Source organism: Phaseolus vulgaris, chromosome 4, assembly GCF_000499845.2.
Source record: "Phaseolus vulgaris cultivar G19833 chromosome 4, P. vulgaris v2.0, whole genome shotgun sequence".
In the NCBI taxonomy this organism is placed as follows: Eukaryota; Viridiplantae; Streptophyta; class Magnoliopsida; order Fabales; family Fabaceae; genus Phaseolus; species Phaseolus vulgaris.
The window spans coordinates 44,940,541-44,953,489 of record NC_023756.2 but is presented as its reverse complement, the minus strand read 5'-3'; the positions used below and the strand labels follow the sequence as shown (position 1 = coordinate 44,953,489).

Here is a 12,949-nt window from a genome sequence, read left to right as displayed (position 1 = left end):
TTCGTATAATGTACCCAAGAATTTAAAAACCTTTCAACCATAAAAAATCAGCTGAGACCAGTCGTATAACATAAAAAAAACTTTAGATATCTACTAATCCTAAGATATATAAATTACGTTCTTAGTGTGTACAGAAAAATGAAATAAAATAAAAAGAATGTATTATTCTATTTTATTATTTCAAATTTATACATTAATTCATTTAATCACGTACAACGTTTCTTAAATATTAAGTATACGTACTCACGAAAACTTTTATAGACAAAATTGTACTGATAATAGGGAAATATTTAATATAGAAGAGAACAAATCATAAAACAAAAGTTAATTTTTTCACATATAACATGCTGTCATTTCATGGGAGTGAAATGTAATACTCTAAAACATAAAACATATATGTGTTTAGTTTATAAGTATATATACATAAGAAAAAGAATTTTATATATATATATATATATATATTCATGATCGGCAAACCATTCATTTTTCTATGAAATATAACCATAAACATATAATATAATTAACATATGAATAGTTTCACATATTATTTATCAAATATAACATCAAAATTCGTATAATTAATATATGAATAATATCATATATTATTTATCAAATACAACATAAAAAATTCGTATAAGGTGTATACTGATTCAATGCTTTCAAAAAGACTATTATTAAATTCAAACTTATAACACTTATTATCATTTGAGTGTAGATTTTATCATATAACCTTTCATGTCTACACTTCCTAGTTGTATAAAATTGATTTAGTGTTGTTTTTCTTAGTTGTTGGTTTGGTTTTTCTTCTTGTAGTTTGTTGGGTAGGATTTTTGTTGTCTTAAAAGGTTTTGAAAGTTTTTTTTATTTGAATAAGAGTTAAATAATCATTGAAGTGACTCACATTTATTTATTCTTTTTTCTGATAAAAAAAAACACTTATAGTTGAGTATTAATGACTTACTCATTTAGTTTAGTATATGATACATTTGTCTATATATAACTCAATTGTCATATAACCTAGAGATCTCATAAAATTTCCTAACTTAATACTTACATCATATATCAAAGTTTCAATAATTTTTTCATTAGAAGCTATATTAACACTAACAAATCATCACATTAATACCAATATGTATTATATTTTACTCAATATTTGACTCTAAAACATATATTTTTAATTATTTTATTTAGATTTTCGTACATATTACATCCACGGATTTTTCACAATTAATTTTATATGTAATTGATATTTTATATTATTTAGATCATAATGGAATCGGTATGACATATCTCATATACCCAATATTATATGTGTTTTCTGATCTAGTATTTTAAATTAAAAAAAAAGTTATTTATGATAGTCTCTTGATTAAATGAATTTAATATATATATATATATAAACAAACTAATCAATAATTAAATTTAGTTTAAATTAAATTAATAAATTTAAACGTTAAGCCTCGTTAAGAGTTAAAAAAAAACTTCAAAATTAAAATGTTGATGTATTATTAAATTAAAACCATATATTATTAAATTTTTAAAGTAAAGATAAAGGTGAGAAACTGAAATTGCAAAGAAGGAAAGATATATCTTATCACATGCAAATTAAGTAAACAAAGAAATATTTTCCTTACTAAAAATCCGTACACAAGTACATGACACATTATCATTACCAAGGTGGGTCCCACTCTCTTATCTTTTTTTCTTTCCTTATTAAACACATCACACTTTCACTGAATAAAAACCTTCACTCTCTCTCGCATTTCCTTAACCACTGCAATGGCTCTCATTCGCCACCACCCTCGTTACCCTAACCTCCGTCTTCCACTCCTAGACCTCTTCGAGCGCCGCTCCGTTTTCCCTCTCCCCGCCACCACCGTCAAATCTGTCAGTGACAACGGCATTAACATTGGTGACCTTGAGAAGCTCCTCATTCTTGGTCATGGTAATGGTGGCACTGTGTACAAAGTGTGCCATAAAGACACTTCTGCAACCTATGCACTGAAGATTATCCGCAGCAATGTTCATCGCGCACTTTCAGAAATCTCAATCCTTCGTCGTGCCACTCACTGTCCCTATGTGGTTGGCTTCCATGGCTCTTTTCAGAAGTCCAACGACAAAATGGTAATAATACGTTCACACCTCACATATTTTATATACTACGTTACAACTTTCATATTGATTTTTTAACTAATCATGTTAACTTGACACAGAAATTGTGTCAAATTAATACACTGAAATCGTGTTAATTTGACACAACTTCTGTTATGTCAATTTAAAATTGTGTTAAATTTGTACAACTTTTTTATATATATATAATAATTTTTTTTATTATATTATATTTTTAATTTAATTATATTTAAAACTGTAAGTACAATTCTATTTTTTTTTTCAAATTTTTAAATATAATAACAATTTTTTTTATTTTTTTATTAATCAAATAACCAAATTAATATATTACATTACCATCAAACATATTCATACACGATTATTCAATTTTTTTTTCTTAAAACTTACATCCATAAAATATATTTTATGTATCAAATTAATTTTAAATATTATATGACTTATTAATAAATATGTTCAAGAATTTTTTTAAAAAAATAAAAAAAATAAAATAAAATATATATATATATATATATATATATATTTAACACGAATTACTTAAATTTATAATTTTTTTAAAAGAAACCTCATTTTTAATAAAATGAAAAAAAATCCCCTCTTTAATAAAAAAACCTTCAATATTATTATTTTAGCATTTCTTTTATATCATTTAATTAAATTTTTTTTATTATACATATTTATATCTAAATTTATTAGATCATTGTATATCAGAATTGTGAAAGTATGATTTCTCATGACGAAATGGCGATACTGATGGAGTACATGGACAATGGCAGCCTTGAAAGTGCCCTAGCCACCAATGGCACCTTCTCCGAAGAGAGACTTGTGGTAGTGGCGCGTGACATCCTCAATGGTCTCGCCTACCTCCATGCACGCAACATCATTCATCGCGACATCAAGCCTGCAAACATCCTCGTAAACACGAAAGGCGAGGTGAAGATCGGTGACTTCGGAGTTAGCAAAGTGGTGAGTGACACATTGGAGATGTGCAACTCTTACGTGGGCACAAACGCGTACATGAGTCCTGAACGGTTCAACCCTGATGCGTATGGAGGGAGCTATGATGGTTTTGCCGGTGATGTGTGGAGCTTTGGCTTGAGCCTCTTTGAACTCTATGTGGGTCACTTACCATTTCTCGAAGGTGGTGAAAGGCTGAACTGGGCCACCCTTGTGTGTGCCATTTGCTTCAATGAGCCACCAAGCTTGCCTGAGACTGCATCAATGGAGTTTCGGAACTTCATGGCGTGTTGCCTGAAGAAGGAGCCTGGTGAGAGGTGGACCACAACTCAACTCTTAACTCATCCATTTATATGCAAAGACCTAAGAAGCTTCTAGTGGGTGGTCATATGTTAACATTAGAGCAGAAAATATACACTTTATAAATCAATAAAATAATATTTTAATTACATTTAATATATTTTTTAATTTTAAATATTATAATATTATTATAATGTGATGTTAAGTATATGGTTTTAGTGTGTTTTCAAACAAATCTTTTCACTTGGACAAAATAGCAATACCTCAGCCATATTAAAAAACGGTTAAAAAAACATCATTAATAATAATAAAAAAGTTAGTAAACTTGTAATTATACAATGTTTTTAACGATGGTATGTCTGGAATCGTCATTAAAAACCAGTCAAATAGGTAAATAACGACAGTTGTATATGGAATGGTCGTTAATAAACAAAAACAGATAGACAATTAACGATAATTATGTCCATAACTATTGTTAATTATTTGTTTTTAAAATTCCGTCAATGTTTTTTCATCCTCACTTCTTCATTCTCGCTTCCCTCTTCACTTGTTCACTCCAACTCACTCTTCACTCTCGATTTCGCTACTATTCATCATGCCACATTCGTTCCGCTCCAGCACCACTCCGTTGCACTCCCACCCCACGCCACTGCGCTGTTGCACCCATAACCCCCTGCACCCGCGAACTTGCACCTCCGTCATCATCCTTGCGTTGTTGCTCCTCCCGCACCGCTGCTCGTCTCGTGTTGTTGCTCATCCCGTGCCATCGCTCTCGCCGCACGCCTCTCCCTGCCCCTCCACGCGCCTTCACACTTCTCTCACGAGCTCCACGCGCCTTCACACTTCTCTCACGAGCTCCACGCGCCTTCACACTTCTCTCACGAGCTCCACGCGCTCCTTGCTCCCCCCGCGGCACCAACGACCAAAGTTGTTGTCTTTTAAGACCTTTCCAATTAGCAAGCTTCCTTAACAGTAATTCCTCTTTAGAGGTTCAACAGTTTTGTACTGATAAAAGCTGGAACTTGAAATTGCTCTATAATCATTCTCCCTATGCCACAACTTTCCACATCCTTCTACAATCTTTCTCTCTTCATTCTCCTTTGACGGAAGTTATTAACTCCTCTCCTCCAGCTTTACCTGCACCAAAAAAACACCTTCCCCACGTCACAACTAATATAGAGATTCAAAACAGACCCGTCCCTTTGACCTTGAGGATTTTATTTTATATTTGTTGCTACAACCCAACCCTACATGCATAATGTTGAATACACATTTATACACTTATCTAGTTGCCATATTAATACAAGTTAAAGGTGATAAAATCCAATATGAAAAAGAAAAATTAATTTTCCTTTCTTTATGTTTCATCCATACTCATGATTGTACTTGTGCCAAAGTAAAAATTTCATCTGCATGTATCTTTGCTTGGTTAAAGATAACCCTATTTTTGTGCTTCCATATACTCCATATTACTGAGACCCAAAGATTTTTCCATAACCTATTACCTTCTTGATTAAAGCATATGCAAAAGAATTGTTCATAATGATAATTTAACTCATTTTGAAACTACATTTATGTGTAAATGGTTGTGTTTTTTATGGAATGGTTGAGTTGTTAGGCTATATATTTTTATTGCATCATGGAATTGTAATTTTGATTGCAATGGTATGTTGTAAGGAGGTAATGAAATACGAAATTGAATTATTGGATCGTTGTTGTAGATTTTATCAATAGTTTTTTTTTCTATATTTTTTGTTCAACGAAGACAGTCTTAGCTAGCAAATCTCAACTCAAGTGGCAAATTGAAAATTTAATCAATTAATTTCACTCAGTTAAAAATCATTTCATTTGAGAAATCTAAACCTAACTACAAATTGAAAATTTAATCAATTAATTGTTTAGCAAAGGATAATTTAGCCTAATAAATATCAACTCAATAGCAAATTAGAAATTTAATCAATCAAATTCGTTCAATAAACGTTAACCTATCAAGTGAAATTTCTATGAGTATTAAACGATTTAAGTTGGAATGGATAGAATGATGTTTTGATGATGTGATTTAACAAAAATATATTGTGATAATTGTATATTTATAAATCTTTGAGTATGATTGATGAATTGATACTTTTGTGTGTGATGATGTAAGTAATCAATATATATATATATATATATATATATATATATATATATATTTTAAACATAATACATTATAAAACACAATATATATTGTTGAGATTATTCCTGACCTAAATACCAAGACGTTCAACATATAACAATTACCCAATTACAATATAATACATTATATTTCAAATACAGTATAATAAAACTAATTATTTATATAAATAATTTTAAACTAAATAATAACTAAAATTAGAATATTTAAAAATAAAATATTAATTTTGAGTGTGAACATAAACGGAGTTGTAGCAGAAATTGAGGCAATGTGATTGTGACAGAGGCAACAAAAATGGCGATAAGAGTGACAACGAAATATCAGATAAGCATGAACAGAAGAATCCAGTTCAGTGTGGATTGGTTACATGAGAGGTTGAGAGTCGAGTTTGAAGAGTAAAAAATTTAACAAATTCAAATTTTGTTTCATAATATACATGTCTTGAATGTCTTCTTTTTTTTACGGTATCTTCTAATGGTTGTTATCTAATCATTTATACGTGCTCTAAACATTATTGCTTAGAAGGGACTAATGACGACTTTTTTTTTATAAAAATGCATCACTATTCAACTTGACATTTCAGTTAAACTGACACTTTAAGTAACAACAATCATCTGTCATCACATGAAAAAAAAATATTATCAAAAAAAGAAAAAAAAATACAAAAATATGGGGAATTAGGCCAAAACTCATATGTTAACAAAAACGATACATTGGTAGACTATACCTATTCATAAAGAATTATAAGAACATAATAGTTATACCAATAAAATTATTCTCTATGAATAAATTCTAAATTAGCCAACTTAAAAGCACACGCATGACAAGTATTTCATTGATTACAAAGCATCCATAGAACATTAGTCCTAACAATAAACGCAACACAAACCAAGACAAAATCACATTCGAATTAGACAACTGATGACGATGTTGTAAAGACTCATATTGTTTTTCTTCAATCATTAATATTTCTTTTTGCTAATTTTTTTTATAATGATTAACTTTATTAAAAAAAATATGTTGTTTTCGCTCAAACTAATAATAAAAGTAAACATATATTTTAAATATATTTATGTTTTACTCCATTCAGTTTTTTCATTATTTAAAAAATAATAATTTAATCATTATTAACTTATATTTTTATGAGACAAATTAACTAAAATAAATCAATATTTTTATTAAACTTTTCTTAACATTTAAAAATAAACAACATCAAGCAAAAATTTTAAAATAAAAAGGAATCAATTTAAACATAACATTTTACTAACTTAGTTTTTTTTTAAGAAAATTTACTTGATGAGTTTTTTATGTTTTTTTATTTATATATATTTTTATTAACAAAATTTAATGTAGATTAAACGTTTTATTAATTTTAATTTGTGCTTTAGTTAAAGGTATTGTTAGAATTTTTAAAAAAAATATAAGCATACTGGGGCTATATGGAGAATTTGTCATATTCAAGAATTCTACTAGTTTCGGATTTATTTAAAGTGGATGTAATATTTTGTTTTTTATTTTCAACCCACATTTGGTACAAATTGAAAACGATTTTTAACTCAATTTATAAATATGTTTATATTCATTTTAAAAATGAAAATAATTGTTAATATGATTTTGGTTTTAAAAAAACAACAACATGGTCATGTGATAATAATCTTTTATCATTATTATTATTATTTGTACCACTACCATATCCGTTGATACCACTATTATCATCATGAATGCTATTGTAACTACTAACTATATTGTCACTATCACCATGACTTTAGTGCCACCAACATTAATATATTACAAGCCATTACTTGTTGCTATCATTACTATTAGATTAATAAATGTTAAATAAATAAAATAGTTACCAAACTATTTTTACTAAAATTAAAAAAAAAAATATTTTCAGTTTAATTGGATCTCATATACGTTTTTCGTTTCTCTTATGTTTTTGTACATTTTCCGTTTCTCTTATGGTTTTTCGTTTCTCTTATGTTTTGTACGCTTTCGGTTTCCCTTATGTTTTTTCTCTTATGTTTTGTCTTATGTCATTGTTAAGGTCACTATTTTATTGAGAATGCTTTTGTTGACTTTCTACTGTGTCTTCCTTGTCGTTGTTGCCGCCTTGCTCAGTCATATATTTGCTTTTCATTGAAAAAAATTTGTTTGCATTTTCTGGGGTTTCATTGGATGAAATACTAAGAATGTGAAGAAGTATGACATAGATGCACCAAGAGATCAAAAGAAATGCTAAAACAATGACCTTGTTCTTTGGAAAATGATAAGAAACTAAAGCAACAACGAAAAAGAAAAGAAACTAAACACATTCGTAAATGCGATTTATAAATGTGACTATCGAATTTACTAATGCCACTAAATAACCGCTTTCTTATCTCTTTAATTTAAGACTAGATGTACATTTGAATTTGAAAAATAATAAATTTATTTTTAATATTTTGAATTCGTTTTACAATATTTAATAGTTTTACTTTATTATGTTTTAAATTATTATTAGTATTTTTATTACTCATTTATGAAATGATTGTTTGATTTTATTATAAATTAAAAGAATCCTACGATAATTTATTGAGTTATAAAAAATTAAAATTTGAGGTCTGTTTTCCGTATTTGAATTAAAAAATAATAATTTCTTTTAAATACTTTACATCAATTCCTCATCTACACTATTTAATTATATAAATTTCTTTTTAAATACTTTGTACAATATTTAATTATTATATTTCCTTTTTAATTATTATTATTTGTTTAGTTTTATTAAAAATTGATTTTTTTAAATATTAAATGATAATTGGTTGAGTTAGATAAATGTCAGGTATATTATATATTAAAGTATATTTCAATATTTAAAATTAATATTTTTATAAAACATATGTTTTGTTGTGTTGGAAACACGTGTCACGTACATTTTTTTTTTGTTAAGATCTTTCTAGTTTCATCATCGTTCATTTTTACGAGTTTTTTCTCATTTAAAAAAATGTTTGTTTCGTTTTGTTATAAATTAAAAGAATTATAGAATATTAAATAATAATTTATTGAGTTATGAAAAATTAAAACTTTCTTTTTAATTATGGAGGTCTGTTTCGGTATTTGAATTAAAATATAATAAATTCTTTTAAATACTTTACTTTAATTACTCATCTACAATATTTAATTATATAAATTCCCTTTTAAAATACTTTGTATTAATTACTGTCTATAATATTTAATTATTATATTCCGTTTTTAATTATTATTTTTTTCTTTTCTTTTATAATATTTGTTTAAATTAAAATATTATTATTAAATTATGTTAGAAACACGTGTCTTTAATTTTTTTTTTCCACAAAACAATACAAGACACGTGAGATGGGTGGAAACAAAAAGTTACAAATAAAACAAATAAAATGACGATAGGCATGATGAGCGAAGGTAGTGCTCATTGCTCAACTTGCTAATGTGATGACAACTAAGTGCTAAAAAACTAAAGATTCTTCTTCCATATTCATGCACCTCATTCCAATTTCTTTCACTAATTTCACATTTCAATTTCTTTTTCTTCACACACCTTTAATCATCATTCATGACAAATATTTATTTTTCTTCTACACAAAATATATAGCATGATATTTTCTAAAAAAATTAAACTTTAATTAATAGAGAAACTAAAACAAATTCATTACTAATGTATCCAAGCTCTTGCTCTTGAATATGATGGATGATTGGACAATGAAAAAATTGAAGGAAAAAATCATATCTATTATGAATTTTTTTATCATTTGTGAACATAATTTACAAAGGAGAATGATTCTCCTTAAACTAAAAAAAATAGAATCCGGTGAATATACACATAGTCTCAAAAAGGATATTCCAAGATAAAGCAAAGTAAAATTATCCGGGTCAACCCACTTAGTGAGTTTCCGGGTCCTTGCACACAAACGGGTGGGTCAAGAGTTGTGCTGCCGTCCACCTATCACCGGACTCCTTCTTGAGGCAGGATTCGACGAAGCTGCGAAACTCCGCTGACGCGGTCTCCGGGAGGCTGGGAGGGTCACCGTAGCAAATAGCGCATATAAGGGTAGCCCAATCGGGTCGTTGACCCGTTTCAAGAAATGGGAAGTGACCCACGTAGAGTTCAAAAAGGGTCAAACCCAGACTCCATATATCCGCCGCAAAACCATTGTAGTTGCCGCCAGATGCTTCCGGGTCGAACCGTTCGGGACTCATGTAGGCGCACGTGCCAACATAGGACTTGCACGCTTCGAGCGCGCGACACATGAGTTTGCTGACTCCAAAGTCTGCAATCTTAACTTCTCCCTGTGAGTTTACGAGGATGTTCGCAGGTTTTATGTCGCGGTGCGCGATGTTGCGCGCGTGGAGGCACGCGAGGCCCTCCAGGATATCACGCGCCACCGCGGCGAGTCGCTTCTCGGAGAACGTGCCGCTGGTGGTGAGGGCGGTTTCGAGGGAGCCGCCGTCCATGTACTCCATGACGATGGCCACGTCGCCGGAGGGCTTTTCGAAGCAGCCGTGGAAGCGGACGACGCGGGGGCAGTCGGTGGCGCGGCGGAGGATGGAGCTTTCCGCGAACGCGCGGCGGCGCGTGGTGGCGTCGGCGTTGCTGTGGATGATTTTGAGCGCGTAGGTGGCGGAGGTGGTCTTGTGGCGGACCTTGTAGACTGTGCCGCCGTTGCCGTGGCCGAGCACGGCGAGGTTCTCGAGGTCGGCGGCGGTGATTGCGTCTCCGCCGGCGGGTTTGGGGGCGGTGGGAGGGAGGGGGAGCGGGAAGCGGGGGCGGCGCTCTGAGGACTCCGGGAGGGGGAGGCGGAGATTGGGTTGTCGGCGGTGGCGGACTAGTGCCATCACGGTGGTTGGTGGCAGAGGAAGCAAATACTTGGAAGAAAAAAAGTAAAGTGAGGTGTGAATGGTGTGAGAGTTTTATAGGAAGTGAGTGGTAATAGATAGTGATGGTTTTGAAGGAAAGAGGGTGGATATGGGAGTGGGGCCCACTATTCTGAATAATAATAATAATAATTAATAACTAAAATATTGCATTGGATATGCATATTCACTTGCTTCAGCAGATTTTGTTTACTTTTATTTATTTATTTCTCCACGTGATTAAATGTAGCCAGCCTTTAACTTTTTATCCTCAATTTGATAATTTTATATATTATCTTCTTCAATTTAAAATACTTTCTTATATCTTCACCTTCCTCAAAGATAAAAACGTTAATGTTTATTGTGTTTAATGACCAACCAATGAGGATTAATTAAGATCATGGTTCTTTAAGATATTTTAGATAAATACCTTATTATCTTAAATATCTTTTCCGGTAAAAAAAATAATCTTAAATATCTTTTATTAAGTAGTTAAGATTATGATTCCTTGGAAATTTATTAAGATGACAATTCTTTAAAAATAATTAAGATAATGATGATAAATTGTACCAAATATATTAGGTTGATAAATAAGGATTGATTTAAGATTTTATACAAAAGTAAAATCGTAAATTTGTTAAAAATCTATTAATTCGAAAAATTTATTGAATAACTGAAAGTTGGATATATATATATATATATATATATTTTATTTTATTTTTATTTTTTTTTATTTTTTTTATTTTTATTTTTATTTTTACGTAATGAATAGTTAAAATACAGACATGCTAATCGATAGTGTATTTATTGTGTTATTTCCTATTTTTTTTTATAAATATTTTGTATACATGACAGTTTTTGGATTGAAAGAGACGTGGATGAATGATATTTTTAGATATTTCAATCATTTCTTTTTTTAAAATATTTACTAAATAACTAATTATTTTTATAATTAATTAGAAAAAAAATTAATATATTGTTCGTAAATATAGAATAATTTGTTAAACGTGATGAGACCGTTTATTAAATATAACTATATATAAACGATAAAAATAAAAAAGCAAATGCACAGGCGCAATAGCTCTGGTATTTCCGCTAGTATATACAAAGGGATTCCACTTCCTCTAACCGCTTTTGATTCTTTTTCTATTTTATCCTTATATACTTCATTATCATAGACATTACGTTATTTCCTATTTTTTCTAAAACATTTTGTATACTTGAGCGGTTACGAAGTGGACTTTAAGCCTAACTCAATCCCATAAAACCGGCTCATATAAGGGTGAGGTTTGCACCCATTTATATATTATGAAATGTCCTTATCTATAGTCGATGTGAGATCTCCAACAGTTTTGAATTGAGAGAGAGGTGTAGGGGGTGTTTTTTTTTATATTTCAGTCATTTCCTTTTTTTAAATATTTACTAAATAACTAATTATTTTTATAATTAATTGAAAACTACTTTTTTAAAAATACAACTAATATATTGTTCATAAATATAGAGTAGTTTTTCAAACGTCGAACGAGACAGTTTATTAAATATGAAACCGTTTATTAGATGTGAAAACATTCTTACCACGTGAAATAATATTTTTTCATATCTTCATTTCTCTTAAGAATTATAGTTTTTATCTCATCTTATTATTTAATTTAATTGACATCTTTTATTTAATTTTTAATATTAAACATAACTATATATACATGATAAAAATAAAAAAGCAGATGTACAAGCCCTATTGCCCTGTGTTTCCATTAGTGTATATAAAAAGTATTTATCATTAAAACGTTTTTGATACACACAATTTATTTTATTTTTATATTAATATTTTATTTTATTTTAATTATTCCGTAATTTTCAAAGTGATAAGGATGTGAAGATATAAGGTAATTTGAATTCTATGAATAATGTGGGATGAAAAATTTTAATAGATTCATTTTATTTAATATCACTACTCCTATTTTTTTTCTCTCATTCTTTTATATTCCTTTTTTTTAATTTCATACCTATGTTACAAAAAAAAATTAAGTGAATTGTATGTGTTTAGCAATCCAATTTTAACAATGATGTGTATACAAATAACGTATATTTTTTTAGTAACTTAAATATTAAAATTGAATGTTGTAACTTCCAATAATAAACAACCGATAAATGTTTATATATCTAATTCTTGCTAGGGCTTAGTGATGGGTTGGGAAGAAAGGGTTTCAATATGTAGCACAGATACTGACACTGATAGAACACGGACACGAAGATACGTAATATCTTTAAAATGTAGAACACGGGGACACAAATCTATATATTATATAATTATGAATTATATAAATTGACAATAAAGATTATGTGCACAAGTATGTTCCAGATTATTTTTTGGAGCATAAAAATGTTTTTCATGACTGGTTCACAAAGATTTGTTTATTATTTTTATAATCATAATAACAATTTTGTACAATAAAGTTTGAGTTTTTAGAAAATTAATGTATTTTTCCTTTTTAAAATTGTGTTAGAACCATATTAGAATTGTCAGAA

At 29.3% G+C, this 12,949-nt stretch overlaps 2 protein-coding genes across 2 annotated transcripts; one reads left to right on the top strand and one right to left on the bottom strand.

Annotated features, from left to right (window-relative positions):
• Nucleotides 1-1,774: 1,774 nt before the first annotated feature.
• LOC137836531 (mitogen-activated protein kinase kinase 9-like) lies at nt 1,775-3,535 on the top strand. The gene is made up of 2 exons (XM_068645201.1): nt 1,775-2,082; nt 2,824-3,535. The coding sequence occupies exons 1-2, from the start codon at nt 1,780-1,782 to the stop codon at nt 3,460-3,462; spliced, it is 942 nt and encodes a 313-aa protein (XP_068501302.1). The 5' UTR covers nt 1,775-1,779; the 3' UTR covers nt 3,463-3,535.
• A 5,745-nt stretch (nt 3,536-9,280) lies between these two features.
• On the bottom strand, nt 9,281-10,490 carry LOC137837916 (mitogen-activated protein kinase kinase 9-like). The gene has a single exon (XM_068647093.1). The coding sequence runs from the start codon at nt 10,403-10,405 to the stop codon at nt 9,452-9,454; it is 954 nt and encodes a 317-aa protein (XP_068503194.1). The 5' UTR covers nt 10,406-10,490; the 3' UTR covers nt 9,281-9,451.
• Nucleotides 10,491-12,949: the final 2,459 nt, after the last annotated feature.

Bases quoted from the DNA above. Each gene is read 5' to 3' on its own strand.
- LOC137836531 (XM_068645201.1), top strand. From the start codon at position 1,780: ATGGCTCTCATTCGCCACCACCCTCGTTACCCTAACCTCCGTCTTCCA. The intron at 2,083-2,823 runs GTTGGCTTCCAT...TAAATTTATTAG, and splicing joins CCACTCACTGTCCCTATGTG to ATCATTGTATATCAGAATTG.
- LOC137837916 (XM_068647093.1), bottom strand. From the start codon at position 10,405: ATGGCACTAGTCCGCCACCGCCGACAACCCAATCTCCGCCTCCCCCTC.